Source organism: Rattus rattus, chromosome 4 (assembly GCF_011064425.1).
Source record: "Rattus rattus isolate New Zealand chromosome 4, Rrattus_CSIRO_v1, whole genome shotgun sequence".
Taxonomy (NCBI): domain Eukaryota; kingdom Metazoa; phylum Chordata; class Mammalia; order Rodentia; family Muridae; genus Rattus; species Rattus rattus.
The window spans coordinates 139,181,697-139,208,862 of record NC_046157.1 but is presented as its reverse complement, the minus strand read 5'-3'; the positions used below and the strand labels follow the sequence as shown (position 1 = coordinate 139,208,862).

Here is a 27,166-nt window from a genome sequence, read left to right as displayed (position 1 = left end):
TATATCCACCCATGTATCCATTATCCATCTCATCCTTATTTATTACTTTCATATGAAAATAACATGCTTTATGAAGGAAGAAGAGCACATAATATCAAGGACACAGAGTACATTTATGCAAGCGCTGTTCCTCACCTTAGAGTGACATGAAACTGATAGTGTAGCTAAAACATAGGCACGAAGCTTCCTCCTCAGTGTCTATAACTTCAGAACCAGTAACTGCATCCACAACAAAGTGCTACATTTAGTAAAACAGGCAGTCATTTGTTCTGGGCAGTTGTGACCATTTGTGACTTGAAATAAAATTAAATTCCATTGTCAGAGACCTAAAGTCTAAGAGAAACTCCTATTTGATAGCTCTTAGTGTTTTATGTTCCAGCATCTCATCAAAATGCATCACGATGCATGCTGTTTTCTTAGGCTTCCGTACTTCCTCATTTTTAATTATCTTCACAGTTGTGAGAACCATTGATTGGGTATTTTACATAAAGTCCTTAGTTATGATGTATCCAGTTTTTGATTGAGACTGGCTTGAAGTAACATATTTAGAAATGGAAGACCACAGAAGGGAGGCACTTTTCATAAAGCACCATAGCAACAGCACCTAGAATCAATATGCTTCATTGTTGAAGTTAACCTAGATCTTTCCTTTGATTTTTATTCAAACATTAAAAATGTAAAGCATGTTCATAGCTCTTAACCGATATACAGAAAGAAGTAGGTCGTAGGTCATATTTGGATGGCAGACAATAGCTTCTCAATTTATGTTTAAGTGAATGAAGTTTTAAAATAAAGTTTGAGAATTTAAATTGTATCAACTTAAAATTACCTTCTATAATAGGAATAATTATAAGAAAATATGCACTGCCCTCACTGCCTGATGAAAGATACAAAATATATAAGAAAATAGCTATTTTCAATGGCCGTTGCCTAGGGTATAGTTAGGGCAATGGTTCAGGACATGCACCTGTGTAAGATGTACTACACCGTTACCATTTATATCGAGAATGTAATCTGTAGAGTGAATGCACCTTTGATTTTAGTTGTGAAATTACTCAAGGTAGCTAATTAGATAAAATTGATAAGTAGAAATTTTTCAGTACTAGAACACTTCAGAAATGTGAAAATGATATATGATCAAACTCATCAATACTTTATATTCCCCATGTAAACCATTTTCAAAACTAGTATATCAACAATAATGCTATTTAAGTGTGGTTCTTATGCTACTGAATCCCATATTGACCTAATTTACTTTACCACTCGCAAGTGCTGGTTTCTTAGATACTCTCACTCCTAAAAGCCCATTTTTTTTCTGCATGCCAGGGATATCTGACTGTATTCAGAGGCTGTCAGCTGATGGCTTAGTTCTTAAAGTTTCTGTAACAATCGCTTCTCTGCAGCTACATCTGGAACAGTGTTGGCAGCATCACAGAGTAGCATGCTCAAGACAGCTCAAGAGCCAAAACAATGGCCCTCAGTTCATTTGCCATAATCTAACAATTTCAAGTTATCAGCCCCTCTCTCTCTCTGTCTCTCTGTATCTCTGTCTCTCTGTCTCTGTCTCTCTCTCTGTCTCTCTCTCTCTCTCGTTCTCTCTCTCTCCGTGTATCTGTGTGTAAGAGAGTTTTAATATATAAAATCTTACGTATCATATAACTAAACATACATATTAGCTTAACATTAACATAGATAAATAATAAATGGAGATGTAAACCATTTTTGTCTTGGACTCAGATTTAGGCAAAAAGAAAATGTATGTGTAGCCCAAAGAAATCTGAGTCATTTATTATGTCAGAGCTCAAAACCTTCTTCTGTTGCTCTGGGAAAAAATGAAATGCAGCGGTCAGACACATGCCTGTTGCAACCCAGTTACTTTGTGGACCCCAGGAGGACTTTATTGAGCTCCTTCTGTTACTCAGGGTGATTACTGATATGCTCTACGACCATGAAGTTCATTCCATTTGGAAATGACAGTCAATAGGTACTAATATACAAACAATGTTGGCCTAATTTTAGACATGGTAAATTGTCAAGGAGATCATTTCCTTCAGGCAGTTAGCTCACAGAATTTGAGATTACAGAATCAGGGTGTGGGCCAAATTATAGATGGGCACATAGTAGCATCAATGGCCAATGGCCAAGCCATTTGTCACTAGTGCTACCCTGAAGCAACACATCTGCCATCAAGCACAGTTGTGCCATGCTAGGGGAAAGTAGAGACTAGGAAAACTAACATGGCTAATATCAATAAGAAATGAGAAGGTCAATTTTGAACAGAAGCAATTAGTTAAAATCATTACTAATAATATAGTCACCAAACTATAAATTTGTATACAACAATGAAAATTCTGTACACCCACCATAGTAACAACTATGTGTGTTGATTAAGAACAGAAGAAAAACTTAGCATAAGAACTTGAAAATTAAATAGTCTTCTACAATCTTTAAAAAAAAAACTAAAAGAAGCCAGTAAGGCTAGAGAGATCACTCAAAGTGCTTACTAGGCAATTGGGATGCCTGAGTTTGAATACCAGCACCGAGGCAACAAGAGAGGTATCCTATTCACAGCTGCAACCATGGCTCTGAGTAGGAAAGAAGGACCCCTGGGACTTGCTGGCTTTTGACCCAGAAGAGACAATGAAAGAACTGAGTCTAAGGAGAAACTCTGCTTCAAATAAAGTATGTAGAATCATAAAGAAGGACAGCTGACATCTAGAGGTTGAAAGATAGAGTTTTAAATTAGCTCAAAACTCAGCAACAGGATCTAACTCAGGAAGACAGATTGTTAAAAATGCAGGAGAACTGGTTCAGACTCACTGACCCTCCCGGATATCACCGGACGTGAGTAAATGAGTAATGGGTTCTGTTCTGCCCCTGTGATGTTTGTTCAAGCCCCCATTGTGCCCTCCAGCCTTTGTGTCCTGCAGAGAGTATTCCAGGAAACCTGCCAGCCAAGCCTAACCAGATGTGTTTCAGATGCAGATGCCTCATCTACTCTGACAAACATTTACCCTAAAGGACAATCAAGATCTGTTTTCAGGAGAATGCTTGACCTTTCCCCTGATTTAAACCCTAGAGTCTTAAGAACAATCCTGTGACTTTGAGAGTTTCCCCTTGTGACATTTTTGGTATTTCCTTTTGACATCCCCTCATCTCCTGGAGCTTGTGACTTCTTCCTTTAAAAAGCCCTTCTCCCAGTCACTCGGGGTCGACACCTCTGTCTCCTGCGTGGGATACATGTCGGCCCGGAGATCTCCATAATAGACTCTGTGATAAACCTCGCCTTTGCGTATTACATCCAAAATGGTCTCCTTGTGTCTGGGGTCTGCTACTTCCCAAGACTTGAGTAAGGGTCTCCCTTTGGGGATCTTTCAAGGTGTAGCCAGAGGCATGCATCTGCCCACACATGTAGGTATACACTCAACAAAGACATAACAGAGAGAGAGAGAGAGAGAGAGAGAGAGAGAGAGAGAGAGTAATTAAGTACATAGATTATTTTTAATGCAGAACCCAGGAGTGAAGCCTTAGTTTCCACATTTTCCAATATAAGGATATGACTATCAGCCTTTGTGAGTGAAAGGAAAGAAGTCAAACAGAAATTATTCTTAGAATAGATCAGATGTCTGAGCAATTTAGTCAACAGTTCTGGGAAAAAGCAAAGGATTCTAAAACGAGAAAATCTATGTGTTGTCAGCAAAGTCAGATCCAAATGAGGGTAAAATGTTACACTGGCCAATATTGTAAAGTATAAGTGTGATTTGTAGCCCAGACTTTTATACAGACTGAGAGAGAATACACAAGAGGTAGCAATTTGAGAATAAGACACAGGTTTGTTTCATCTCCCCTCCTACTGAACTGTCATCACTACAAATTTGTTTATGGCATTGACTCAAATTTAGAAGCATTTTTTTAAAATATTAAACCTGATCTTTTGGGAAACATGGTCCAGTGTTTGACTTTGTCTCCAGGGATTCTCCCAGACTGGAGTATGAGAGGCACTCAGGGCACCTGCTGAGTTGAACTTTCATGAGTTGGCATTTGTATTTTGATTAGGAAGGTACTCTCAGATTTCCAGAATCTACACAAAAAGCAAATATGATTTTGGTTTTAAATCATTGGTAAATTAAGATGCCAGCAGCCAATAGCTGGGGAGGACAGAGAAAGGAGAGATTTTAGGATTCCTGGACTTGGGGATGGCAAGAGAAGGAAGAGATCTCCACCACGCTTTAGGAGAGTGTGGAGAGAGGAGAGACACAGAGGTATAGAGAAGCAAGGAGAACGCCCTGGGCTCTGAGCCAAGAAAGAACAACCCAGAGGGCTGCACAAATGGGTCCTGAGCTGCCAAGGGGAAACATAGAAATTAGAAGTGTACTGGCTGGTTTTGTGTATCAACTTGACACAATCTGGATTTATTACAGAGAAAGGATCCTCCCTTGAGGAAATGTCTCCATAAGATGCAGCTGTAAGGCATTTTCTCAATTAGTAATCAAGTGGGGAGGGCCTCTTGTGGGTGGTACCAACCCTGGAGGTAGTCTTGGGTTCTATAAGAAAGCAAGCTGAGCAAGCCAGGGGAAGCAAGCCAGTGAATAACATCCCCTCCATGGCCTCTGCATCAGTTTCTTGACCTGCTTGAGTTGTGACTTCCTTTGGTTATGAACAGCAATGTGGAAGTGTAAGCTGAATAAATCCTTTCCTCCCCAATTTGCTTCTTGGTCATGATGTTGTGTGCAGAAATAGAAACCCTGACTAAAACAAATTGGTACAGGGAATGGGGTATTCCTGTGAAAACATGGCCATGTTTGGGGGAGAACTGTGGAAGGACTTTGGAACTTTGGGCTAGAAGAGCCATTGGGTGTTAAGAGCTCTGTGGAATGATCTGTAAGAGTTTGGAAGATAGCATTGAGAACAGTGCAACAATGGAGGCCTAGCTTGTGAAATTTCAGAGGGAAGATTAAAGACTTTTATCAGGGCTGTTGCTCCTTTTGATTGTGAAAAGAAGAGATTGTGATTAAGAAGAGACCAGCATCATTGAGGTGAAATCTTCCAGGAAGCGTTTTCTGAGAGCACAAAGAGTCTGTGTTCCAGAGATAGCCAAGGTTGTGCTATGGCTGGACTTGGTAATGTGTAAGAGTAACCCAGGTGGTACTAGTTTTAAAGGCATGAAAGGGTCATGAAGAGCAGCTGAGTCTCGGCACTGTGAGAGGCCATGGAAGGCCGTTGGTGAAAGTGCCACCTCAGTTGCAAATGATTCAGCTGCCCAGGACTGAAGAAGTCATGCAGAGGAGTTGAGGTTTGGCACCATGAAGAGAGCCTGTGAGAGGCTATTGGTGAAGCCTAGTTGCAGAGGAGGGCAACAGTAATTTGGAGATGTCAGTACCATGAGATGACCACTAAGAACAGCAGCAGCAGTGGAGTACAGGCATCTGGACCCTAGAAGAGAGAGAGAGAGAGAGAGAGAGAGAGAGAGAGAGAGAGAGAGAGAGAAGAGACCCAGAGTGGTAACGAGAAAAAGAAAGAGAAAAGACAAACCAGTGTCCTTGCTGATGACCAACTCAACTGAGGCCAGAGACAAGAAAGTAAACGGTATGTGGGTGTTGCCTGGGAATGTTAGAGATTTAGTTCCGAGAAATTGAGAAAACGGCTCAGAAATTAAAAATAATTTGATACATTGCCAAGAAAACTCAAAGTATAGCTCCCTTCCATCTCTGCCTCTGGGCTACTAAGCTGTAGAGATGGCCCAGAGTTAGCATAGCCATTGGGAAATCCACCAGAATCTGCCCACCCCCCGCCCCCCCAGGGTCACCGGTCTTCCTTGTAAACAGAAGTTACCAGGCAAGAGTTCTGGTTGTTGGTGGGAGGATTAAAGAAACAAAAAAAAAAAAAAAATCCCTGCCTAACTGCAACTGAGCTTATAGCAATCTGCACAATGGGGAGATAATCAGCAGTCACACTTCTGCTTGATCTTGCTAAAAAGAGTGCCCTAGCTGCTCACATCCTAGGGCTCTCCTCATGGCTCTACCTACCAGTGATGCCTCCTTGATATTTCCATCTCTTACAGCGCCCCCCAGTGACTGAGGTGCACAGTACACAGTGACCACATGTGCTGATTTGTCCTCTCTCTTCCTTATTTCCCACTCACATTTCACTATCCCCCACATGTGTTATGTGAGACATACATTTTTATCTGAACATGTTTATACATCGTGCATTACTGCTTTCCATTATATGTGTTTTAACATATGTAAATGGTATTTCCTCATTCGCCCATGGCTTTTCTGTCACATCTCCTGCTTTGTGACATCAAACTGGGGAGGGCACATTTAACCCATTGCTTCTTGCTATGCACAGTGCTCCATTATGAACATTCAGGCTGTGCCCAATTCTAAAGCAGCATAGTCCTGCTTTGGTGCTCCTTATAGACCAAAATGTGAAATTCTACGGGCTACAACATATCAGGAGTGAGCATTACTGGACAGAGGGAGTATGGGCACAGAAATTAGCTGAGCTGTGCTACCTTGCCCTCCACAATGGGAGCTCACAGCAGAGGATGGGAGCTCTGAAAGCCGGACTGTAAATGCTTTAATGACAGCTATCTGCATTTGTACATTCTCTGACATTTCTCAGCCACTTCCCTCATGTATAAAAATGTAAGTAATGACAGCACCTATCTTAAGGAGTTCTTGTGGGAATTAAACGGGACACAAAAAATGCTATTATTGGACATTTAGTGACTGAGGAAATGGAGTCATGGGCTACTGTGTTTTGACCTGCCAGGAGACTGCATCTTCAGGGTAGGTCAATAGAGTTCACAGACCCCTGTCTCACTGCACAAGAGGGGACAATTAAAATACAGAGAACCAGGTATGTGCACGAGGATTTACTGCAGGCAGACAGAGATGAATGCAGCTCTCCAAGTTCCTGAGGCTGTTGTCCCTCCTTCTGACCCCTGAGAACGCCCACAGCAATGCTAGCACCCCATTCAGAGCGGCCACAATAAATAAATAAATAAATAAATAAATAAATAAATAAATAAATAAATAAATAAACAGAATCAGCACATTGGTCTCTGCTCACACCGTGTACTGTACAGGCTTACATACCTCCTTCCATGGAATGAGCTACTTTGGAAGTTTTGTCTAGACTCCGTGATCTTCTATATCCACTTCACAGAATGAACGCTGTGCACAGTCTGACCTAGAGCCAGCATCACACGTATGAACGCGCTCCTGTTCCTGGTCCTTTCATCTTCCACACACACCACTCCCTCCCTCAACAAGCCTTACTCCCCTATCTTCATCTCAAAGTCTCTTTCCTGAGAGCTCACTGGCATAGTAGAGGAAACAAAGTATTTTCTATGAGAGTCCCAGTGTCATGTGATCATCTGGCTTTAAGACATGCACTGCCAGACTCTATAAATGAATGCATGGGTACTGAATTGTGCCTTCAAACAAGACTAGTTCTTTACAAAACCCATAGCTGTCTTCATAAGAATTGATGAGCCCTGGTCCATGGTTCCTATTTTGTGATGTGAGCCAATGTCGATCAACTATTAAACATCTATTCTATACCAGTTCATTCTTTTTAGATGATTCTTATTTGGTATTTTTTCAATGTCTTATAATTTTTAAATATATGCATAACTAGAAATATATTCATCATTCATTTTTTTTCATAAACACCTTGTCTCTTATGCTTTAGCTAATAGAATCAATAGGTAACACTTGGATAAATAATTCCCACAATGCATTTCATCTCTATAATTCTTCCAATTAACTAATGAAATTTCAGTGTATGACAACCACAAACTAAAGTAATAAGCTAAGAGTTACCAAATTTTTACTTTAAAATAGTTCAATATAGTTCTTTTAAGATGAAAACCCGAAAGTCAGAGGACATATAAATATGTTTAAAACTACAGTTTTTCTTTAAAGATTAAAAAATTAGTATATGATGTCATCACACTGCAGGCTATGAATTTTTGAATTCGTACACACACACACACACACACACACACACACACACACACACACACTGAGAAAGTGAGAGGGAAAGAGGGAAAGAAGGGAAAGAAAAAAGACATCAAAATCAGTGTTAAAAAATAATTCCCAACCAGGAGGAATTGCAGCACCCAAAGACATCTGGCAATATCTGCAAATATTTGCTACTGTAAGGGCCAAGGGGGTGCCACTGGCCTCTAGTGCACAGAGTACAGAGCCTCTGCTGGATGTCTTGTCACCACAGGAGACAACCCCAAAAGAAACGGCTATGTGGCCCAAAAAGGCTGTAGTGCCTAGGCTGAAGGTCCTACTTGTTTTATTGAGAGCGAAAGGCAGTTGAAACAATCTGCTCGTGACTTCACCATGATTTGTTTATTCGTTGTGCTAACTAACATCGTGAATTTCTTGAAAGCAACCTAGAATACTAAGTAAAAAGGAAATTGTCAGAGCAGATCTGCTTACACAGGTAGGTAGTGGTTTTAACATAGTTTCCAAGGACTCATGAGACAGAAATGTAGACGACACCGTGGAGATCACCAGGGTTCTATAACTCTAATGGAAATGTGTCATCCAATCTAGAAGGCTTTTCCTCACACATGGGTGCTCCTTCTGCTGATTTAGGAGCTTCTTTCAAACTTAAGAGAACCAATTTTTAAGCACCCATTGTATGATACACTACTCATTCGTTTTTCATAACACAATAAGTCTGCATGAAATGGCCTGATCCTGCTAAGTAAGATTAGCATTTCTCAGGAAAGATACCTCCTAAAATTACCTTCTGATTCTATGTAGTTACTACTAAGGAAGATTGGGATTTTTTCCAACTGTATCTTTTGAATGATTAAATTTTAATTTGGTCATTTAAAGATCTAAGACATCATGTTAGTACCACCGGAACACAGTCATGGGTGCTTTTAACTTTGTGGAAGGAATTTTTTAAAAACCAGTTGAATCTTTATTTGGCGGTCAATGTGCGCCCTCTATCGAACCGGACATATATAACCTCGAATATGCTTTAAACCACAGGACTCAAACCACAGAACACACACCACTGCAAGCATCTTTCCAGTTCGTTTAAAAAATGAATAAATAAATAAAACGATGAGCCTTACATATTCTACAATTTTAAAAATTGAGGGTGAATTGTTCCGTGCACATTAAAGAGACCCATTGTGAAAGAACTCCCAGAAAACCCCTAAGCGACAGTGGCAATAAGAAAATTACAACCACTGCTATTCAACGTTAAGACCCGAGCTGTATTTAACGAGGTATTTATTCGATCTAGCTCCTTTGCTTAAATGCATGCTTCTGTATCAGAAAGAGAAACAGTTACACTTTTACGCTGTACCATCGATTCAAGAAGTTTTACGCTCTCAGATCCGATGGTGAATTGACAACAAACAATGTAGTGGTTGAAGCGAGTACCCTGGGGATGGCAGAACAAAGTTCTTCCCCTTCCAGCTGTGCATTCCCGGATCCCTGAACGCCAGATGCTGGTCCGACGCCCTGAGCTGGGTCCTCCCGCCTAAAGAGGATGTGGACTTGTGTAGTGCGGCGCGCCCTGAGCTTGCATCTCCGGCTGGGGAAGCAGGCTCTCCGGTACCCCAGCTCTTACCTGCGCTCCAACCAGGAGACAGCTACGGAGAATCAGCCATCCACAGATGTAGGGTAAAGCCTCCAGCCAGGCCATGTCCAAACCCTCCTAAGGCACAAGCAGTCGGTATCCCAGACTAGCTTACTTGTCCAGTATGGACCAAACTTGTGATGGGGAGCGAGGCGCCGCTGGGCAGCTGGGGCGGGGGAGGCACAACCAGGACTCTCGGGGGTCTGGCTGCCTGCGCCCCGATTCTGGGAACCTCGGTCCTGAGGGCTCTGGGTGGTCCCGCCTTCTACGGAGGACAGCTGCAGGAAGGGGGCGGAGGACCCGGGCGAGTCTTTTGCCAGTCACTCAGTCCGCAACCCAGGAGCTCAGATGCCGTGCGATCCCTGCAGCCAGGCTTGACTCTTGGTGTGTCTGCTTCGCTGCACTGGGTTCTGAGTCCTCAGAGGAGTGGCCCAAAACTTTCCTCCTACCCAGATGCGCACTGACCATCTGCCACCAAGACGCCAGTGTGACAAAGGCCTCCGAGGCCTGTAGGGTCAGTCTCTGCAGCTACTCACTGCACAAGTTCTCTGATTCATTTTCTCCTCACTACAATGATATGCCCAGAGTAGGGAGGGATGGAGGCTGGTAGGTATGGGAGGAGTGGTGAGTTCTGTGTGTGTGTGTGTGTGTGTGTGTGTGTGTGTGTGTGTGTGTGTGTGTGTGTGTGTGTTTTCACACACATTACTAATGAGAAATGGCATTTTGACGAGAAAAGGACTCAGTTCTGAGAAAGTTCATAGTCCCAAAAGAAATGTTTCAGTTATTTCTAGCAACGTTTTGTTGAGTTGTTGACATTTTGTTTGGTTTGTTTTGCGTTTTTCTTTTTCTTTTTTTTTCTTTTTTCTTTTTCTTTTGGGGGGTCTTTTGGTCTCTGATCGGGACGGACTGGTGCAGTAAAATGCAGCTCCTTTCCTTCGAGCTCACCGAAGCACTGTCATAATTGTCCTCAAACACGGTTTTTTGTGTCGATCAATCATCAAACATTGCTTTCAATCGCTTCAGTGCAACTCTTAGGAAGGTGTGCTCAAAACAAAGGCTTATTGCAAATACTCCAAAATCTTTAGCTTCTTGCACTCGCTTTGATGGTAATTTTGTTCTGCGGAGTTGATGGTCAGGGCGCTAGCAGAGCAGAGCACAGTCGCCTGCCCCTTCTTTTCACTGTATTCTTCCAGGGCAGGAACTGTGAGGGCATCTCTCTGGGATCCCTCATTAGGGCACCGCTACTAATTATTGGACTCTCTCAATACGGAACGCCTCACAAAGCTCCACTTCCTGGAGTTAGGCTGCCAGCACATGAATTCTGGGAGAGCATAAGCATTGCTTCTAGTTGAGCACTTCGGAACTTTATTGGGAAAGTGGAGTTTAAGATGCAGTATCCTCAAAGGGAGATGCTCAGTTACGTGTATTTATTATGGTTAATACTGATGGTGGTGGTGGTGGTGGTGGTGGTGGTGGTGGTGATGGTGGTGGTGGTGGTGGTGGTGGTGGCGGCGGCGGCAGTGGTGGTGGTTGTGACAACTTAATCTATGAATGGGCAAAGGACCTTGGTGAACAGAAGAATCTTTTCTATATTTGCAATATTCTGTATAACTGCTGCTATGGTTGTACACCTTTATTCTCGCCTTAACTTTTAATATTTTAATCGATGTCGTGGTTTTTTTTTTCTTTCTAGTGTATCTTAATCTATCAGGGTTTTGTTTTGCAATGTTATGGATCAAATCAGGGCCTCCAGATGCGAGGTAAGAGTCTACCACTGAGCTAACTCACCACTTTATAGTTTCTTCTATTGATTTTATGCCAAGATATTGCACACTTGGTTTTTGCATAGACTGGAAAATGTAGAATCTTTTCATCAAACATTGTTTCTCACTCTTTTGTACCATTTATAATTTTTTGATTAGCTTATTTAAAGTATTCAATTTAATGGCAATTTAACAGGTTCTCTAAGTACCTAGTATCCATGTAAAACTCCTACTGTCCTACATTGGACACCAAAAATTTTTCTACATAAAAATGTAACATTTTTGAAATAACAAAATAGTTTCTCATTGACCAAAATACAAGTGACCACACACACACACACACACACACACACACACACACACACACACACCGAGATTAAACTCAAGGAAGTGGAAACATGCTTCTTCAAAAAATTTCATCCTCTTCGAGAAGATTTTTTTTTAAGTCATAAAATAAAATATGTCTCCAAGTAGTCAGACTACAAAGGGGCAAGAAGTCTTCCAGAAGATTCTGCTATTTCAGTAAAGTGGGGAGATTTTCTGTAAGATTATGGTGCCAACTTCTTTAAAGCTCTTAGGGCAACGGGAGCCAGCGGTGCACGAAGCCCACCTTTATCTTGTCACCACAAATGCTAGTGCAGACCTGTGGTCTACTGCACACAGCTCTGGCTTCTCCATCTACAGTTCCGCTCTTCACAAGTCAGGATTTTCTAAGCAGCAAAATGCAAATAATCTGGAGGTTCTGGAGAATAAAAAAAAAAGGCAGCTTTTAAAAAAGAACCTATCAGACTAATGAATAAATACAGCATCATTTATTAGAGAATCTATCTCTTGTATAGGTGTGCATGCATATTCATTTATGTGAGGATGACTCCCTCTCCTCGTGTGTGTGTGTGTGTGTGTGTGTGTGTGTGTGTAGGAGAGAGGGAGAGAGAGAGAGAGAGAGAGAGAGAGAGAGAGAGAGAGAGAGAGTTTTCTTGTTTTATTTGTTTGAAGCAAAGTCTCTCATTTGCCTGGAACTCACCAAGAAGGCCAAACTGGCTGGGCAACCAGTTGTAAGGACACACACGTCCTCCATCTCCTGAGCACTGGGATCTCAAGTACATACCATCCCTCCCAGACCTTTCCACATGAGCTCTGGGGGTTGCCATGCTTCCTTTAGCCAGCCAAACTGTCTACTTAGCCGAAGAATCTATCTTTTTAATGGGGAAGATATTTCGAAGGATAAAAGTTTGATAGCACCTTCTAAATCCCAACTGCAGCTCCCTAGAATGGTTAAGAAGTAAAGTGGGGTTTGCAGCTGAGTGAGCAGAGCTTCTTGCCATTTACCCAGAGGGATCCCATTCATCAACCCCAGATGTCAAAGACCTCTAGCAAATAGCTTGCCAGTTCCCTCGCTGTAATATCTGAGCCTTTGTCCTGGAGGTTCTCTGCCTGGAGCTCTGGAAAAAGACAACAGCAACAAAACGCAGGGTGAATCCTAGGCACTTAAAGGAAGGAATGGGCCAGGTCTGTCTACCTGTAAGGCAAGGGGGCTCCACGAGGAAAGTGCTTCTGTCTAAAGTCCATGCTGACGTGAGTAGCTCACAGGCAAATGCCTTTCTCTCATCTGGAGAGGTGGCCATCAAAAATGACTGCCTGCTTCACCACGCAGTTACCCAGATGGCAGCCAGCTTACTGTCTGTCAATACCGTCGTACAGCCTATCAAATACAACTTATAATTAGCAATTTACCAAGCCTATTATAAAATACTCAGTAATTAACTTGTAGCTTTAGAAAACATAATGAAAAGGAAGCCGTAGCAAATCTTAAAGTTTCTCTGTTGGGGATTAAAGGACATAACTAATAAACACAGGGCCCAACTCAGCCAAGATAAAGCCTGAGGAAAATTAAAAAGTTAGACAAGTGTGCATTTGGCAGTCCTCCCTTCAATCCATAGTTGCCCTAACTTGTGAAATAACAAAAGTCTTGGATTTGTTTCTTGAATGTTTATGTAAGAAATCTCTTGTTACTGGCTAACAAGCCATCCGATACCTCAAGCTGGCTCCCCTCAGAAGGCCTTGCTTCCCCTTCATTCTCCATCTATAGTTTTCAAGTATGTCCTCCAAATCCTCCAACACACACCTCACCGTGAGCGCTGGTGGTCTGCGTCTCCTCCCCATCTGAGCTCTAAGATTGCTCAGACTTGAAACTGCAGTAGAGTTTAGCCCAGCCATATGAAAACCATCAGCTTCCAACTTGAACCTTTAGGATCCACTTTCATGATGGGTCTTTCACGACCATGCTGCAAGGAAATGGAAAACGTCCACAGAGAAACCAAATAGAGACAACCAACATTCGCATACGTCCATCCTAATATGGAGATATGTGGATCTCTAGCCACACATCACTAGCACCAACCCATTAGCCACAGAACAGCCCTATTAGAAGTGAACCTCTGTGGCCTAGAGAGTTTACTCCGTGGTTGAGAGCACTGGCTGTTCTTCCATAGGAAGGGTTCAGTACCCAGTACCCATAGTTCACATCATCTATAACTCCCCTGCAGGAGATACAGAACCCTTTTCTGGCCTCTGGGAGCAGCAGGCACAAATTTAGTACATACCCATACATGCAAGCAAACATCCATTCATATGAAATGACTCAAAATGAAAGGAAATAGATCCTCTAGTTCAAATGAACAGCCTCAGCTAATGCCAGGGGAAGCATCAGTTCTGCTTGAATCACAGACTTTTGAGCCCCATGAAGTTTGGAGGTTGTGTGTTAGACAGCAGAGGTGACTAGTTGCTGTCCACCACCAAACTCCTCATGGTATGAAGAACCTATCTGTCTTCTAATATAGACCATGAGAATAAGGTGGTTTCCTAATCGTTACACCACCTGCAGCCAGGTGAGTCCTGTCCAGTGTTGGCTGGGCAGAAAGTTCACTCTGTGCATCCTTTCAACTCCAGATTTTCTTGTTAAAATCATATGACTTTCTCAGAGGTGACGCATTCTTTGTCCAGAATTTATGAGCCATAGAACCATCCCCCAAACACACACACACACACACACACACACACACACACCATGATCTTAGAATATTAGTGCTTGAAATAGCTCTCAACTTTCAGGATTTCAATCATTCCTGCCCTTTTTTATGCCCTTTTGCCATAAAAATACCTTTAAGGATAAGAATAATCTCCCAAGAAAAGAAGTTTACATGAAAATTTGTTTGAATGAGCAATCATCAGAGGTTAAATGGCTGACCAAAATAATACCTCATACTTTCAAGTTTTCTTATTTTAGAAATTTCTTTTATAAGCATAAATTTTGAAAAACATATCAACAAGGTAACTTTATCCCAAAAAAAAAAACCCCTCTAAAATATAAGTAAACCAAGGTTCTACTTTAGTGGTGGTACCCATTTACATAGGAAAACTTCAACTGAGAAAGCAGTGACTTGTAGACAGAACACAACAGGAGGTGGAGACCTCAGCCCTGACCACCATTTTGACTTCCTACCCTATGCTACCCTTAACATTTGTCAGGAATTTCACAAAGGTGGAAAGTGCCCCCTCATTCAAATTTTCATTTCCCCAACAGAGATAACTTACCAATCAAATCATCCCTTAGAAAGAGATTCTTATTTGGTTGAAGGATTCGTCACATTTCAGGCAGTGTGACATATCTTGGGTAATTCCTTTTGAGTCTTTCAGCACAGGTAGGCATATGCTCCCAGTAATGTATCCAATAACACTGAGAGGAGAAATTAACTTCAATTACAAAAGTAACAGTCCTTGAATGTGAAGACAGATTAAGATAGAACACTGAACAATCTACTTGTTTATCATACTTTATAAGAATGTTCAGGAAGCCTTGAAAAGGATAATTTGATTATGATTTTTAAGACTTAAGGAGCCAAACTACTTATACAAGGTACTTTGTAGACACAAAAAGAGCTCACTATAAGAAATGAATAGGGATAAACAATGAACTATAATGGTTATTATATAAAGAATGAATTATCAACATGAACAAAGTAATGTAGCTTAAAAACACAGCTGTGTGGCACAGAGGGAAGACAGGTTAGTTTGAAACTTCTGAGGTGGTTTGAGTAAGTAGGACTCCATAAGCTCATAGATTTGAATGCCACTAGGGAGTGGCAATGCTCAGAAAGGATTAAGAGCTATGACCTTCAACCAACTTAAGACCCATGCCATGAGAGGAAGCTCACTCCTGTCATGGAGGGCCAAGATACAGAGGCTGGATAGCCCAGAAACAAACCTAGGTTAAAGCTAAACATTACTGGCAAAAAAAGAGTCAATGAAATGTTCCCTAATGATATTCTGCCATATTCATGGATTGATGCCTAGCCCAATTGTCATCAAAGAGGCTTCATCCAACAATGGATAGAAATAGATACATAGTCCCACAGCCAACATTAGGTGGAGCTTGGGGAATCCTACAGAAAAGGGGGTGGGGAGAAGAACTATAAGAACCAGAGGGGTCAAGGACACCAACAGAATCAACTAACCTGAACCCATAGGGATTCATAGAGACTGAACCTTCAATCAGGAAGATTGTGTAGGACTGATCTAGGTCCTCTGCACATGTATAGCAGTTATGTAGCTGGTCTTCTGGTGGGACTCCTAGCAGTGGGAACAGGAGCTCTCTCTGACTCTGTAGCCTGCTTTTGGGACTCTTTTCTCATCCAGCCTCAGTAGAAGAGGTGCTTACTCTTAACTACAACTTGATATTCGATGACCGGTTGATATCCATGGGCAGGAGGCCTGCCCTCTTCTGAAGAGAGAAGTGAGTTGGAGAAGGGGAGGAAAGGGAAGGTACTAGAGAGGGACTGGGAGGAGAGGAGGAAGGGAAAACTGGTAGGGAGAAGAAAGAGAAAGAAAGAAAAAGAGGGGGAGGGGGAGGGGGAGGGAGAGACAGAAAGGAGGAGAAGGAAGGAAGAGAAGGAAGGAAGGAGAGGTGTAGCCTGTTGGAAAAAAATGTACCACTGATAGTGTGCTTTAAGGTTTCAAAAGCCAAGCCATGCATGTTTCTCTCTGCCTGATGTTGAAGGTAGTGCTCAGCTGTCACTCTGGTGCCATGAGTGCACTAATGGACTAAACCTCTGTAACTGTAAGCGAGCCCCAGTTAAATGCTTTCCTTATCAGAGTTGCCTTGGTCATGGCTTTTCTTCACAGCAGTAGAACGGTGACTAAGACAGTTTCCAGGAGGAAATGGAGATGATATGAAACGCTTCTCAGATTGTGTGCTAACGGAGTGCCTTTCCCAGAAAGCATGAGTTCAGCATTGAGCCTAGTATGTTTATGTGGTAAAACCGAAAGGCAAGTTCAATGTCTGGAAGAACAAGATGAGAAGTAGAAAGAGCTGGCGGTCCCTTGTTGCCTGGCTAAGAAGGAACTTCCCTTTGTAAGAAAGCCTGTTCCCTTTGTTCTTGCAGACCAGATCCCAGTGGAGCAGAAGCAGCTATCCAAAGAAGGAATTGTGATCATGAGCACAACATACCAGACTGTACACTGAACGCCAACAAGGAGAAGGCGTCTGTTGTTCCCCAGTGTGCCTGCAAGAGGGGTCCCTGGATCAGTGGGCGTCCTTTTTCCCCTGCGTGGGTAAGAGAGAGGAATTCCAGAGGAAATACCAGAACTGAATGTAGACAGTGGCTGTGGGTGGATCACCGGATCCTGAAGAGGCCTTCAAGATAAAGGGAAGAGCATTTGCAAATGGAGAACTTGGAGGAACCTGATGGATTCTGTAATATCAGTTGAAACAGAGAAGAGAAGAGAGGTAAGCTCTGAGAATGAAGATAAGTTGGGAAAGATGGGAAAGGATATGGGAGAAAATGCTGAAAGGACTGGTCTGACTGACATTGGAAGTCAAAGGATGAAAGAATTTTCAAGAGGATAAAACAAGATGATACTTTAAATGCTTTGTTAGTCTTGATGCTGTCTTAGCTTTCTGTTGCTTGACCATGACCAAAAGAAACCTGGAGGGAAAAAAAGGATGATTTTGCTTGTACTTCCATATCCCGGTATCATTAAATGAAGTCAGGACAGGAACTGAAGCACCCTGGAAGCTGGGCCCTCCCACACTAATTATCAATCAAGACAGTTCCCTACAGGAATGCCCAAAGGCCAGTCTGTGAGGTTGGGTGAGGTCATTTTCTCCACTAAGGTTCTCTTCCTAAATGACTCTAGCTCATGCCGAAGGACATAAAGCTAGCCAGAACAGACACCAAAAGAATGCTAGTGATGTCGGCTATGATAAAATAGGTACCACTTCAAGAGGAAGTATAGTTTCTATAGGGCACAATATCTTCTTAACTCCTTCCATCAACACACTGGTGCCAAGCTAAAGAGGACTGGAAGACTAAAGAGAATGCACAATTGAAGACTGGGACTAAAATAGACACTCAATAAAGATTTTGAAATTGATCGTGAGACTTTGACTAAGCCCAGTGAATGAAACAATATGCGTGATCTCCCCTCATAGAACATATATACACATACATCTAAAGTCTCATACCATAGCACGTGCTAGAGTAATCCCATAAGTGCTTGCTGGAGTTCAATGAGCTGAAGAGTATAATGCTTATGAACCAGGTCCCCTGACTGTATTGAATCCCACTGATTTCAAGTCTCGAACTATGAGGTTAACTATTGTCAAATATCTGTTGAGATCTGCTAGGAAATTTGCTTTTATTTTCTTCACAAATAAAGCTTTTCTGTTTATAGAGAGAAACATTTGAAATGTATAAATTCCATAATACCAAATCTCCTGAAAAAATAATATCTTAACCAGTTGACAATGACATACCTAAATTACATCTCCAGAAAAATAGAAATATAGTTTGGAAATAAAAGAGACGGTGCCTAGCAGTTATAGATTGGATTCTTACTGATAAAACTGCAAAATACTTTGATTAAATGAGTGATTTTTCAGGCATGGATAGGAGCAGTCTCCCTGGGAAGCTGAAGAAAAATCAGAATGAATTCCAGACCAACCCGTACTACATAAGAACCTCCAGGCCAATTTAATCTATAGCAAGACCCTGTTTCCAAAAAAAAAAAAAAGCAAAATAAATAAATAAACTTTTGGTTGATTTTTTTCCATTTCTAAAATAACTTCCTCTGGGTTAAAATGAGTCAATGAAAGCGGCTTTAAGAGTAATAGGCAATATTAAAAAAAAAAAACCACAAATACAATCTATTTTAATCCATCCCTTAGTGATCTGAGTAGCACAATTTACTAGATTACCTGGCTAAGATTGGCATCTAAGTAGCTATCCTAAAGAGCAATGCTAATAGTTATTGCTATGCCCCAAACATAAGCACACAGCCCTGAATCGTAGGCAGACACACGAGTTCACTGCACACAGTCTCAAAGAGAGGTACAGATGACTAATTTAATAACGGTGCAATGCTTCAGCATTTCTCAGGACATTACAGCACCATATTGAAAAAGCAAAATGTCTGTGTCAACCCACTCCAGGTGACATTTGAGGGTTGGAGGCATTGCTGTTTAAAATTTACACTTCCTTCTGTCTTCAAATGCAAAAAAAAGTGTCGCCAGTCTCTGGATGTATTAACCATGACATAGTGTTTATTTTATTAATCCATATATCAGCATGATCTGCAAAACCGCAAATCACCCAATATGATGGGTTTTAGGAAGAGTTTAATTTTTTTCAGGTGACAAAAACTGAAAGCCTACTGAAAAGATTTATTTTCTTCAGGACAAATAAGGTAGGTTTAAGCCTCCCCTGTAGAGAGGCTTAAGCAAATGCGAAGGGCTGGGGGGCATTAGCATAGACATTTGTAGTTCTACTGTCCACTGGGGAGAAGGCTGTTATAGGGGAATGGGATGGAGTGTGACCTCAAACACATCGCTCCATAAACATTAAACGCTGGGAAGGACCAGGATCACTACTGTGGGCTGGGTGATGAGAACTCGGGAGTCAGCATGTTATGGCCTCCACCGTGGCTCATTACAGTGAACAGTACAATATGGGAAAGCTCATGGACAACCTGCTTGCCTCTGCCTCCTGAGTGCTGGGATTAACTCAGCCAAAACTCACATTTTTAATGGGACACCTAAGATGGTGAGCTTAGTCTTATGCATGATTTATGTGGCTTAAAGAACATTAGGAATCAAAGATTGGGGCTGGAGAAATGGCTCAGCAGTTAAGAGCACTGACCTCTCTTCCAGAGGTCCTGAGTTCAATTCCCAGCAACCACATGGTGGCTCACAACCATCTGTAATAGGATCTGATGCCCTCTTCTGGTGAGCATGAAGACAGCTACAGTGTACTCATATACGTAAAATAAATAAATCTTCAAAAAAAGGAATCAAAGGCCCAATCAATGCCTGCAAGTGGATATTTCCTGGGCTGGTGAATAAACTGCTCTAGTAACACATGGAATACATCATTACTCTTCGTTTTACCTCGATCATGTATCCTCGGATATATGATATTTAGAGACCCAGAAAAGTGTGGACTCCCTGCCATAGGTAATACTAATAACAAACCGTTCACGTTTCCAACAAATACCTGTTGTGACAGATCCTTGTCTAGGTTGTAACCAAACAGTAGTTAACAAAATATGTAGAGGCTGCTCCATCAGTTAATTTGAGCCTGCCACACAAGCATAAGGACCTGAGTTCAGATCCCTACCAGCTCGTTTTAAAGCTGATGACAGTGTGCATCTTTACTAGCACTGGAGGATGAGGGAAGCAATGACAGACAGGTCCCAGCAGCTACTGCTGGACAACTAGCAAAGACAAGACCGTGAGTTCTAGGAAGACATCCAATGTCGCCTCTGAACTACACACTCAGACGCGAGCGCTCTCGCTCTCGCTCTCGCTCTCGCTCTCGCTCTCGCTCTCGCTCTCCCGCTCTCCCGCTCTCCCTTCCTCCCTTCTTCTCTCAGTCAGTTGAAACAACTTCCTTCAAGGACCTTAAATTTTCTCTCATTAATAGCTCATGATAAAACATCTCATACTTGGTACATCGTGTAGAAGCTTAGCCATGATTCACTACTTTCCCTGGAGTGCCACACGTGGACGCAGCAGGGGACAGGCACTGTCGCAGAGTGCGCGCACTGATGAAAACCTTCCAACGCAAGCTAAATTCAATTTATAGGCTAGAAATTAAAAGATGCATTTAATTATCAGTCCTCCAGCACTCCTATTATCTTTTGGCATTTTTGAAGATTAATAAAGTGCTATGTTTCTGCAAATATAACTGGCAGTAATCCACGATTGATGGAGCTAATTAAGCGTAACAATTGTCAAGAGCTAAAAATAATGAGAAGGGAGAATTTTAATGAAATGGTGAGTAACACCAGAGAGCTGTATCAAGAAGTATGGGTAATCGGGAGACATACCCCCCAAATAGACAGCGTGTGTGTGTGTGTGTGTGTGTGTGTGTGTGTGTGTGTGTGTATTCATGTGTGTATGTGTGTGCATGTGACTTTAGTATATCATTCTATAAGGTATGGAATACTTCCAATGCTCTGAGCAACAGAAAACAAGCTGTGAGAAGTTTATTCTTTTCCACTAGCTCAAAGAATACTCTAATACTTAAAACTCAGATATAATAAAGATGTTCTCACAATGGGTGCGATTATTATTCATCAGAATCTCACAATTCTGAGAGGGGGAACAGAGATTTGAGTACTAAAGTCACTTATTCAAGTCCCTATATCCATGAAAGGTTTAAATAATCTTCCATTGCGTTCTTAGACACATAGTCCAGGAAGCCTATGGGGCATTTGTTGCTTACATTGGTAAGTTCTTAATGAGCATCAGACACTATTCTCTCCCCTGCTCTATTGCTAGTTAAAATTGCCTGTGGAGGGACTGAGGCAGCATGCACAGGGCCTGCACAGGTCTGCACCAGATAGGGGCCTAGAGCTAAAAAAAGAAATGGACACATGCCCCATCTCTAGCCCAGAAACAATCTCCAATTGATAACTTCTTAGAAATAGGAAAATGAGTTTCTCCAAAGCAGTCTCACTGGGGAGACAAATTACTCTTAAGGCTAGTAGCCTAGAAAAAAAATCAATGGCATCTTTGGAAGTTCTTTGTTTCATAATGTTGTGTCAGGGCATTTAATCTTACAGTCCCTTTGCATATATATATATATATATATATATATTATCTTCCAATCTTATGTTTTTGTCAACAATGGGCGCTGGGTGTACCTGGAAGAGAATGGGGGACAAGAGACACGAAGAAGGATGCCAAGACAAGAGTCTGATCAAGGAGACAATTTTATTTTTCCCCAAGGCTGAATTTATACTATAACATGGGTAACAGAAGGAGGGGGGGAAGTAAGAAACATTTACGCAGGCCAAGGATACAATATTCGTGTGGTCAGGGAATCGGCTGATGTTGACAGGATGTCAGAAAGGTCACAGGTTTGTCATATCTATTAGTCAGCAGGATGTTGGTTTTTCAGAAAGGTTACAGGTCATCACATTGGGTATCTTGACGTATCATATTATTATTCATCCTGACCACCAGGATTTGTATTAGTCTTCTGCAGCTGGCTGGGGATTTTCTGTGAACCCAGTCATACTTAACTCTAATCATAATAATAACATCAATAATGGAGGGCTTCAAGGGCATCGTTCCCAACATGTTTTTATGGGATTTCCGTGTGTGCAAACTTCTATGTTTCTACATCTGTATGTGTTTCTTATACTTTTCTTTGTTTTGTCCTCTGCTGATTGTTTTGTTTTGTTTTATTATATATGTTGTATTGTATTTTATCCCTTAGAAGTCTGTTTATTTTCTAATGAGAAAGAGAAAGAGATGGATCCAAAAAGGAAGGGAGGTGGGGAGGACCTGGGAGGAGTGGGGGGATCATAATTATGCAGAACAAGTGGACCATGCCATCAGACAGAAGAACCAGTAAGGTTGAGTAAGTCCAAACCCCATGAAACTCATAATTGAGTACTGGGTAGGTGTGGGGCTGGCTTCCTGCCAAACTCTACCTGCTCTGGAACGCATAACCATGATACCCCACTGAAAGGACCATGACAATCAGTCAAGTAGGGAGAACACCTGGTCCTTGACCATGCTATTAGAGCATCACTAGCATCTCAAACTGAGCCAATGGGCTCACCCTACTCCTCCATGTTTATATAGTTCTATCCACGTGGACTAAAATGCACAAGTTATTTCACTGACAATCATCTGAGAGTGGCTGTTTTACTAAGCGTTCATCACTGGACCTTAGACCTGCCTGGCAGGCTAGGTCCCTGCCATCCCTGTCACTGCCACCACCACCCACCATCTGCCTGCTGCCACCTGCCACCATGACTGCCACCACCACCCCTGCCACTGGCATTGGTGCAGCCATGGTAGCAAGCAAGATCTGGGACCCTGCCCTGTGCAGGCTTCCCTTCTGAGAGCTGTAACGCTTTGGCCTTTTCCAGCAGGACCAGAGACCCACAGAAATCCTTGTTCCTCAGAGAACAACGTAATTAGAATATATTGTATGAAAAACAATTTTCAGTTAAATAATAAAAATAACGAATTTGCCTGTGAAGGTCCTGGGTGTGGCATTATAACCAAATACCAGGAGAGATGCAGATACTGGGAATTAGGCAATAAGCTGGTGCATCTTGTGTCCTGATGACCAAGCACTTTGACAGATTTCCATTCTTAAGTTATGCTCACTTGTTTACTTCTATTTGCCTTATAATGATTCCTATCTCCACATACCTCTTCCCTAGTAATTTTAAGAATATAAATCTATGAAGATGTATTTAATGCAAACAGAATTTCGGGAGCTACAGTATATCTGTATCAAGGTAGAGTAGGTCAACAAGGAGGTGAATACAGCCTAGCAAGTAATCTCCGAGTCTTTTTTTTTTCCCTCTCATTAATTTATTTATTCACTTTACATCCCAATCGCAGCTTTCTCTCCCTCTTGGCTCCCTCCACACAACCCTTCTCCTACCTCGCCCCTTCTCCTCTTAGAAGAGGGAGACCCCCTCTGGGTATCACCCCATCAAGTCACTGCAAGAATAGGTGTATCCTCTCCCACCGAGGCCAAACAAGATGGCCCAACTGGGAGAACAAGATCCACAGGCAGGCAACAGTTTAATGACAGAGTTCACCCTACCACCACCCCACTGGAGGACCCACATAAAGACCAAGCTGCATACCTGCTACTTATGGGGGTGGGGCTAGTTCCAGCCCATGTATGCTCTCTGGTTGGTGGTTCAGTCTCTGGGAGCCCCCAAGGGTTCAGGTTAGTTGACTCTATTGGTCTTCCTGTGGAGTACCTGTCCCCTCTGGACCCCTCAATCCTTCACCCCCATTTCTTTCACAAGACTCACTGAGCTCCATCCAATGTTTGGCTGTGGGTCTCTGCATCTATTTCAGTCAACTGCTGGATGGAGCCTCTCAGAGGACTCCTGTCTATTAGGCTCCTGTCTGCAAGCTTAATAGAGCATCATTAATAGTGTTACTAGAGATTGGTTCTTGACCATGGGATGGGTCTCAAGTTGGACCAGTCATTGATTAGCAATTCTCTCTGTCTCTCTGCTTCATCTTAGTCCCTGTACTTCTTGTAGACATGAGGGGTAAACAGATACCCCTCAACCAAAGGGTGGATAAAGAAAATATGGTTCATTTATACAATGGAATTCCACTCAGCTATTAAAAACAAGGACATCATGAAATTTGCAGGCAAATGGATGGAACTAGAAAATACCCTGAGTGAGGTAACCCAGACCCCAAAGGACATGCAGAGTGTACACCCACAAGTAGATATTAACCATAAAGCACAGGATACCCATGCTATAATCCAGACCCAAAGGAGCTAAATACCAAGGAAGAACCAATCAAGGAGACTTGAATCTCACTCAGAGGGGGAAATAAACTATCTCCAAGTCTTGATGGATGGTATTCAGCAGAAGACACACAAGAAGAGATCCCGTTGTAATGTCTGGAGGATGCTGTGGTGTACCATTTCAGAGGAGAGCTCTCTGGAATACAGGACTAACGGAAGTGGATAGTGAAGTCTAAAACCATTGCTCATTCACTCCAAATACATCTCCAAAGAAGCATAGTGTGTCCTCTCTCCGTGGAAGCCTGGTGCGATATTTATGGACTGCAGTAGCTGCAAATGGCAGGGTGCCATACCCAAACTAACCTGTCAATGCCAGGATCCTCTGTGGTTCTGAAATAAGATCCATAACTCAAGAATACCAATTTCCTGCTCCTTTTAAAGACTAAAGTGGGGGGGCAAAAGAAGGGGACGGGATAAATTGCTCAGCCATGAAGAATACCAGCTGCTCTTCCAAAGGACCCTGGTTCAATTCCCAGCACCCACATGGCAGTTCATAGCTGTCTGTAATTCCAGTTCCAGGGTATCTGGCACCCTCACACAGATATACATGCAAGAAAAACACCAATGTACATACAAATAAATAAGTCTTTTTAAAAAAAAAGGAAAAATTGATGGTGTGCCTGTATTGGAGTTAGCCATGACGATGTAATCAGAGCTTCAGACAGATGTGATCTTCACCTTTTAGGGATTAAAGAGTCAGCACCTTGATAGAAGATTGTACCAACTGTAACACAGTAACAGTGTGAAACAGAGACACTGTGACATGTAACTTTGTAGCACTGTAATAACCCAAGGCCATTCTGCTTCAATCACTTTCTCAATGGACAGTGATCATCTGGTTGTCAAAACAGGGCCCCTATTAAGGGAAGGGTTAGATTTCCACACAGTTAAGAGGTTTTTCTTACAGGAGTTTACCCTAAAGAAGTCACAGTAACAGATCAGGCAAGTATACAGCACAGAGAAAATGGAGTGGCAGAAACTGGGCAAAGCGCACCATTGGTGAGTGCGGGTTTGTGCGTGAGCTGCCTGCTAGGTGGATCCTTGTGATGTCCTTGGGTGAGAAGGACTGAGTGTGCACTTGGCAGTGCCCGCAGCCTGTGCGCCTAGCACTGAGCACTACTGTCTTCTACACACAAATTATGAGTGTCCCTGGAGCTTATCTGTAAGATAAATTATTCATAAACGGTGTTTTGAAAATTCAAATTCAGTATTGCATATAAAACTGTTTTTTAAATGTGAAATCTTATTTCTGGAAACAAGTTAAAGTAGGATGCCCATGATGCAATAGGGCAACGAAGGGGGAAAATTACAAGTCTTTTTTATGATTTAAAACAGAAAACATAAGGTGCAGTTGAATTCAAATCTTTACTATTAATAACCTCTCATAGATAAGGCAAATCCTTGAGACTTCAGACCCTCACTTGTGTAAATGACTGCGTGTGTGATCCCACGGGATTCACAGTGAAGCCCTCATCCTCAGTGCGATGGATGGACTTTTGACATCGAACTTTCTAGAGATAAGTCATAAAATCACCCCATGATGGGATTGGCGTTTTCGAGAAAAGTGTTTTGCTTGCACACAATAAGTCCAGCCCCTCTTTGCATTCAAAGGAGGAGGCAGGAAGTCTGCTACATTTGACCTTGGACTTCCATAAGTGTCTGTTTAAGTCATCCAGGCTATGATGATCACACCCCAAAGTCCTCCTTTCCCGCTCCCTGCCCTGTACACACACAATTGCTGATCCACTGCAGTGTGCCAGGAGCACTAAAAGCTTCTTATGCATTTGCTTATTTGTGCCTGCAATGCAAATATTGACATAGGTACAGTCCAGATATATGTGGAACACCAACATGATTATAGCAGCACACTGTAACTACATTAGTTTTCTGTGTGCAGCCATCTGCACCACATGCGTGCATGAATGTGTGTTTCAGTGTATCTCTCACCACACCAACATGATATGCACACATGTGCACAGAGCAATGCGAGATATGGGACTGTATCTAAGAGCTTGATACGGCATCAGCACCACAGTACAGTGACAAGCTAAAGTGGAAGTCTGACTTTCTTCAGCATAAAGGTGTTGGGACACTTTCTTAAGGAGATGCATGGGGCTAAATAAAATTCGATGATTCAAACATCTTCTGGAGTTTTTAGTGTCTGTAGCAAAAGAGTAAAATCAAGAGCAGAGAGTAGTAACATACCTGCTTTAAAAATATTTCCCACGGCCAGCCAATGGCTCAGGGAGTAAAAGTGCTTGTTGCCAAGCTTGAGGACCTGGATTCGGTCCCCAGAATCACAGGATGAAAGGAGAGAACTAATTCCTGTAAGTTGTCCTCTCACTGGCATACTTGCAAATGCAACATGCAGTGGGTGCGTGGGCACACAAACACACATTAAATACAGAAGGACATAGATTGAATAGATAGTAGATAGATAGATAGATAGATAGATAGATAGATAGATAGATAGATAGATAGATAGATAGATATAGATGGATGGATGGATAGATGGATAGATGGATGGATGGATGGATGGATGGATGATGGATGGATGATGGATGGATAGATAGATAGATAGATAGATAGATAGATAGATAGATAGATAGATAGATTAATGGACAAATGAATAAAGGTTGTTTTTCTTTTAATTCCCCCAAATAATTTGGTGAAGATCAATTCTCAGAATCATTATAGACAGAAGTTTCCTCCTATGTGTCTCAGTAGTAACCATTTATTTATTAAAATATCTAAAAGTTTTTCCTCAGTTGCCCTATCAGTGATTTGGGCAGTAAGTTTGGGTGTTTGAATCTTCTGTGTTTTATTCTGTCTGTGTCTGACTTTGGATATTTGCCTATTATCAAGAAGTTGGAAGAAGTCCCACCAAGACTGAAGCCTGATCGCCTTGCAAAC

The 27,166-nt window shown here is 42.1% G+C and overlaps 1 protein-coding gene across 1 annotated transcript in view; it reads right to left on the bottom strand.

Annotated features, from left to right (window-relative positions):
* The window catches only part of Pth2r (parathyroid hormone 2 receptor), a 98,214-nt gene extending 88,299 nt beyond the window's left edge, over window positions 1-9,915 (bottom strand). Inside the window, exon 1 of the mRNA XM_032901262.1 lies at window positions 9,616-9,915. Within this exon, the coding sequence (XP_032757153.1) occupies window positions 9,616-9,690 (75 nt within the window). The 5' untranslated portion in view covers window positions 9,691-9,915. The remainder of the gene's footprint in view (window positions 1-9,615) is intronic.
* Between the last annotated feature and the right edge of the window lie 17,251 nt (window positions 9,916-27,166).